Source organism: Alosa pseudoharengus, unplaced genomic scaffold (assembly GCF_046254945.1).
Source record: "Alosa pseudoharengus isolate Yale_2024_CS ecotype anadromous, Long Island Sound unplaced genomic scaffold, YU_APseudo_1.1 YU_APseudo_1.1_scf_17, whole genome shotgun sequence".
Taxonomy (NCBI): Eukaryota; Metazoa; Chordata; class Actinopteri; order Clupeiformes; family Clupeidae; genus Alosa; species Alosa pseudoharengus.
In genome coordinates, this window is record NW_027468640.1 from 5,616,862 (window position 1) to 5,624,361 (window position 7,500).

Here is a 7,500-nt window from a genome sequence, read left to right on the forward strand (position 1 = left end):
ATACACACAGGTCAGAGGCGATACACCTGCACCCAGTGTGGTAAGAGTTTCACTGTAGGGGGATGTCTTCAAAAGACACCTGTACACACACACTGGACAGAGGCCATACACCTGCACCCAGTGTGGTAAGAGTTTCACTGAAATGGGATGTCTCAAAATACACCAGCATTCTCACAGGAGAGAGGCCGCATCACTGCACTCAGTGTGGCAAGAGTTTCACTGAGGGGCAAAATGTCAAATGACACCAGTGCATTTACACAGGGGAGAGACTGTACCACTGCATGCAGCGTTGCAAGAGTTTTCCTGAGGGGCAAGATCTCAAAAGCAGCAGAACATACAGAAGAGACACCATACCACTACACTCACAGACCTCTCTCTCATCCAGTGGTCAGTAAAAAACAGAGTTTCTGGACATTCACATCTTTATCGCCTCTGAAGACACAACTGTATGTAGACACAGGAGAGAAGCCATACACCTGCACTCAGTGTGGCAAGAATTTAACTGAATGCAGAAGACTCAAACAACGCTAGCACACTCACACAGTGTAGACACTATACCCTTGAACACAGTGTGGCAAGTAAGTATAACAAACCATAGACACTATACCTTTGAACACAGTTTGGGAAGTATAAGAAAGGGGCCATAGAAAAGAAAAGAGACCATACTCTTGAATGCAGTGTGGCAGGTAAGAATGTTGGCCATGTTTGAAAACTAAGTATAAGTATAAGAAAGCATAAATTCTATAATGCAGTGTGGTGAATACGTATACGAAAACAGACACTATATTCTATAACACAGTGTGGCGAGTGCGTATAAGAGAGCTAGGAAACCGTCTAGAGACAACGGGGCAGAGGCAATACGTATGTAATCACTGAGGCAGGAGTTTTGCTTGCACTAGCACAGCCGATCGTGCACAACTTGATTGCCATGATTAAGATGTTTTTTATTTTTAAATTATGTCCAAATAAAAGCACAGAATGTAAGACATGGAATGTGATGTGTGCTACATGTTCTCTAAGGTCCATGTGTCTGGTAATGAGAAATGTGAATGTAAAATGAATTGGTGACTTCTGGCCAGAAAAGGTCATTTTATTTCTTAATATACATTTAGGGAAGTGACATATCCAAAATCTTACCAACAAGAAAAAAAAAACATTGCTTGAGAGTTGAAAGCTAGGTTATAAGAAATGCTTGGTCTACAAATAATCATCTACATGCAAACCGACATTAGACCTATAATGAAATCTAGGTAACATTTACAGTTAGAAAATATATAGATAAGGAAACCTGAAGGACCATAGCAGAGCATGGAGAGGGTTAGGGTCTTAGTCAAATCACATACATACACTAGGCCTTGCTATCGCCTACTGATTGGGGCGGTGGTAGCAATTCCCGGCTTCCACCGTTGTGTCCTTGAGCAAGGCACCCCCAAGGGTAGCAGGGCATGCTAACTCCCAACCCATTCACATCAGGGGTAGCAGGGCATGCTAACTCCCAACCCATTCACATCAGGGGTAGCAGGGCATGCTAAGTCCCCCCTAACCCATTCACATCAGGGGTAGCAGGGCATGCTAAGTTTCAAACCATTCACATCAGGGGTAGCAGGGCATGCTAAGTTCCAACCCATTCACATCAGGGGTAGCAGGGCATGCTAAGTCCCTCCTAACCCATTCACATCAGGGGTAGCAGGGCATGCTAAGTATGGGGCAGCCGTGGCCCACTGGTTAGCACTCTGGACTTGTAAACGGAGGGTTGCCGGTCCGAGCCCCGACCAGTGGGCCACGGCTGAAGTGCCCTTGAGCAAGGCACCTAACCCCTCACTGCTTCCCGAGCGCCGCTGTTGAAGTAGGCACCTCACTGCGCCGGGATTAGTGTGTGCTTCACCTCACTGTGTGTTCACTGTGTGCTGTGTGTGTTTCACTAATTCACGGATTGAAATAAATGCAGAGACCAAATTTCCCTCACGGGATCAAAAGAGTATATACTTAAACTTATACTTAAGTCCCAACCCGTTCACATCAGGCCTCCAGGAACACAGTCATATTGTGCAGCAGAGAAAGAACAGCAGGGCATGCTAAGTCCCAACCCATTCACATCAGGGGTAACAGGGCATGCTAAGTCCCAACCGATTCACATCAGGGGTAACAGGGCATGCTAAGTCCCAACCGATTCACATCAGGGGTAACAGGGCATGCTAAGTCCCAACCGATTCACATCAGAGGTAGCAGGGCATGCTAAGTCCCAACCCATTCACATCAGGGGTAGCAGGGCATGCTAAGTCCCAACCCATTCACATCAGGGGTAGCAGGGCATGCTAAGTCCCAACCCATTCACATCAGGGGTAACAGGGCATGCTAAGTCCCAACCCATTCACATCAGGGGTAACAGGGCATGCTAAGTCCCAACCCATTCACATCAGGGGTAACAGGGCATGCTAAGTCCCAACCCATTCACATCAGGCCTCCAGCAGGAACAGTCATATTGTGCAGCAGAGAAACAACAGAGTGCTCATCCTTGATATCAGGGTGAAAAGAAATCCTCACAACATGCACTTAAACAAATGCATAAAATACAGTAATAAGGGCTTAATTACACACACACACATGCACACACACATACACACACACACCAACAGCAGCAGCACAGTGAGTAATGTGAGCTGATGTAATCACTGCTCTTTTGTTACAGTAACAGTTTATGAATGAAACATCATTAGTTCATCCCTTACACACACACACACACACACACACACACACACACACACACACACACAAACAGCCCTTGGGGCACTCAGAAAAAAATCGATCAAACCTCATCTGTTCCTGCTGAGTATGTCCTGTCCTCAGTGTGTGTGTGTGTGTGTGTGTGTGTGTGTGAGAGAGAGAGAGAGAGAGAGAGAGAGAGAGAGAGAGAGTGGGCCGCTTTGTTAAGCACCCTCTCGGCACCCCTCAGCAGGCTTGTCCAAACACAACACTCTGAGTTTGACAGTGAGGTCTGACACATGTGGGCTACTACTCCTGTGGGTGGTCAACGGAGACCAGTGACACACAGACACATACACACACACACACACACACACACACACACACGCACACACACAGACTGATGGGTTTCAATGACACACCACTTTCATCAAGGGTCAAGGGCAGTAGGAGTACAGAGAGAGAAAGGGCAGTAGGAGTACAGAGAGAGAAAGGGAGGGAGGGAGAGAGAGAAAGGGAGGGAGAGAAAGGGAACAGAAAGAGAAAGGGAGAGAGGGAAGGGGGAGACAGGGAGAGAGAGAGAAAGGGAGAGAAAAAGGGAACAGAGAAAAAGGGAGAGAGGGAAGGGGGAGACAGGGAGGGAGAAGGGAGAGAGAGAGAGAAAGAAAGGGAGAGAGAAGGGGGAACAGAGAGAGCAAGGGAGAGAGGGAAAGGGAACAGGGAGAGAGAAAGGGAGAGAGAAGGGGGGAAAGAGTGCAGGCGATATTTGGAGAGAGGGATGAGGAAGGGTTACCATGGGGAAGAGTGCAGGTGATATTTGGAGAGAGGGATGAGGAAGGGTTAACCTGGGGAAGAGTACAGGTGATATTTGGAGAGGGGGATGAGGAATGGTTACCATGGGGAAGAGTGCAGGTGATATTTGGAGAGAGGGATGACAACAGGGTACCGGAGGGAGAGAGGAGCGAGGGAGCAGGAAGAAGGAGAGCAGGGGGTGAGAGTGATCTCCTAAGGGATCACACACACACACACACACACACACACACACACACACACACACACAGGAAAGCCTCGAAGCATCCCTGAGCCAAAATATATCACACTAAGGACACAGAGACAACAACACAAACACACACACACAAACACATAAATGAATGTATCAGCCACACACACGCACACACACACACGCATACACAGACACACACACACACACACAAGATGAGGAAGTGATTTTGAGTCCAGTGCCATTACTGTAGAAGTGGCCCTTTGTTTGTTTCCAGAGCATTTCTTAATTTTAGATGCAATTAGTAGTAGAGACATAAAAACATGATACCACATAAAGACATTGAAATAGACAACGATACTACATAAAGCCATTAAAAATATGATACCATAGAGACATAAAAAAATATGATACCACAGAGACATAAAAAATATGATACCACATAAAGACATTAAACAAGACATAGACATTAAACAAGACGATACTACATGGAGACATTAAACAAGACCATACTACATGGAGACATTAAACAAGACCATACTACATGGAGACATTAAACAAGACCATACTACATGGAGACATTAAACAAGACAATACTACATGGAGACATTAAACAAGACGATACTACATAGACATTAAACAAGACAATACTACATGGAGACATTAAACAAGACGATACTACATGGAGACATTAAACAAGACAATACTACATAGACATTAAACAAGACGATACTACATGGAGACATTAAACAAGACGATACTACATGGAGACATTAAAAGATGAGGGTCCAGGTGAAGTGAACCCTCTGAATTCGAAACCCAACACGCTAAGCAAGCGGTGAGAACAGAACTGAATAGCACTGAACGCTTCACAGTAAACTAGGATATGATACCAGTTACCACCCAACCCCACCCAACCCAACCCAACCCAACCCAACAGTGTGACTTTCGATGTGAGTGCACGTGTAGGTAATGGGGACATGGTCTGGTCTGGTCCCTATGTGCACGCGTAGGTAATGGGGACATGGTCTGGTCCCTATGTGCACGCGTAGGTAATGGGGACATGGTCTGGTCTGGTCCCTATGTGCACGCGTAGGTAATGGGGACATGGTCTGGTCCCTATGTGCACGCGTAGGTAATGGGGACATGGTCTGGTCCCTATGTGCACGTCTAGGTAATGGGGACATGGTCTGGATCCCTATGTAGCACTATTGAGCCACTATGATCGCCTCCGTAGCACTATTGAGAAGGCGTTGCTCTGCCGAGCACATGAAGAATTATTGGAGGCAGCCGTGGCCTACTGGTTAGGGCTTCGGGCTAGTAACCGAAGGGTTGCCGGTGCGATCCCTGAATTTTAGGAAAAATGTGGGCGGGGGAAGTGGTTGAGCACTGCTCTCCCATGCCCACATCCACGGCTGAAGTGCCCTTGAGCAAGGCACCTAACCCCTCCCTGCTCCCCAAGTGCCACTGTAGCAGGCAGCTCACTGCTCCGAGTTAGTGTGTGTTCACTGTGTGCTGTGTGTGTTTCCCTAATTCACAGATTGGTATAAATGCAGAGACCAAATTTCCCTCACGGGATCAAAAGAGTACTTATACTTATACTTATACTAAGTGCACATGTAGGGTAATGGGGGCATGGTCTGGATCCCTAAGTGTGAGATGACGGCGTCTGATGGCTTGCTGAAGCTGGAGATGACCGCTGCTCTCTGCGGGGCGGTGGGCTTGCTGAGCACCATGAGCTGGATGCAATGAGATGACCTTTGACCTTAGTGACCTTAGTGACCTGTGTGAAGTGTGAGATGCTGACCTGCGCCACGTGTATGAAGCTGGAGATGACCGCTGCTCTCTGCGGGGCGGTGGGCTTGCTGAGCACCATGAGCTGGATCCACTGGGACACGCTGTTGAACAGGGTGATGAAGCGCTCCAGTATAGGGTTGTCCACCGTGCAGCCATGCATCACAAAGCTGTGGTAGTCCTGGAACTGCAACACACACACACACACACACACACACACAGGGGATTATACACACATACATGCACGCACACAGATATGCATACACAAATGGACACACACACAAACACAAATACACACCACATGCACACACACACACATATTCACACACGCACACGCTCACACACACACATTCAGAGACACAGAGACATACACAAACACAATCATGCATATGCACACCTACGTACACACACATACACACACACACACGCACACATCACTCATGCACACACGCACACTCATGCACACACACAAATGCATCCAGCTACATATTTTTAATAACAGCATAAGAGACCAACTGTAAAACAACTACAGCTGCAGCTGCTTACAGACACAAACGCATACACAGTGAAAACACCTTAAGAGAACCAAGCTGAACAAAAACAACTGCAACTGCTTACAGAACCACACTCACACACACACACACACACACACACACACACACACACACACACACACACACACACACACACACACACACACACACACACACTAACAAAAAAAGAACAGAGCAACCGCAACTGCTACTGCACCTGCACCAAGACACACATGCAGCCACACACACACACACACACACACACAATAAGGATGGCAACTGACACCCTACTGCATATGCAGAGAGAGCAGTTGCACACACACACACACACACACACACACACACACACACACACACACACACACACACACACACACACACACACCAGTATCTTGCAGAAAGACTTGTACTCCAGGTAGGTGAGGTGGTCGGCCAGTTCGCAGGAGTCCAGGTGGTCGAACAGCAGAGACATCTTCCTCTTCTTGGACATGGACGGCACGCGCTGGGTCACCTGACGCTTCCACTTGTACGAGGGCCTGCAAGGGACAAAAAGCACCACACTATAAAACTCCAGACACGGGACGCTATGGCGCAACTGACTGTGGCGCTCATCTCACTCACTTCCTGTCTGACTCTTCCATGTTCAATCATAACGAAGTCAAAAAGGCTAAAAAATATATATATATAAAAATATACTTTAAAACTCCAGACACATTTGCCTCTGTCTGTTCAGCAGCTGTTGAGTTGTACCATCCAGCCATCGATGATCTTTGTGTGCATGAATTATTTGTCTTATTTTATCTATGCTTTATTTTACCAGCCGAGTCCCATTACATCTCATTCACAAGGGAGCAACAAATGCACAATAAGGAAAACAAACATAAGTGACACAATAATAACACACCAGGACAAACGGCAACAAATACAGTAATGACGGCAACACTTTACGGTAATGACGGCAACACTTTACGGTAATGACGGCAACACTTTACGGTAATGACGGCAACACTTTACGGTAATGACGGCAACACTTTACGGTAATGACGGCAACACTTTACGGTAATGACGGTAACACTTTACGGTAATGACGGCAACACTTTACGGTAATGACGGCAACACTTTACGGTAAGGGTACATTATCATGAATTCATGCATGAGTTCATTCATGATTTATGCATTACTTCATTCCTTTATATCTTATGAATCATCAGGAATTCACATGAGTTCATAGTCTCTCATTAATGACCTCATGCATGAACAACACATCAACTATGCGTACATCATTATGATTTATGATTTCTTAAGCATGATCATCATGATTACGTATATGTCAGGTTAATTACTCATGATTTCATAATGTGTGTGGCGCCCCCTCAACTAAAGTGTGAACAATGGCATGTGTTTAGAGAACTGCACAAGTTGTGTTCAAATCATAATTTAAGTAGTGATGACATTTTTGGCAGAAAAAGA

General features: G+C 46.3%; 1 protein-coding gene across 1 annotated transcript in view; it reads right to left on the minus strand.

Annotated features, from left to right (window-relative positions):
- LOC143127172 (RAS guanyl-releasing protein 2-like) overlaps positions 1 to 7,500 on the minus strand; it is a 101,968-nt gene that overhangs the window by 44,343 nt on the left and 50,125 nt on the right. Inside the window, exons 6-7 of the mRNA XM_076288484.1 lie at positions 6,416 to 6,566; positions 5,511 to 5,684 (exon numbers count right to left, since the gene is read on the minus strand). Of these exons, the coding sequence (XP_076144599.1) occupies positions 5,511 to 5,684; positions 6,416 to 6,566 (325 nt within the window). The remainder of the gene's footprint in view (positions 1 to 5,510; positions 5,685 to 6,415; positions 6,567 to 7,500) is intronic.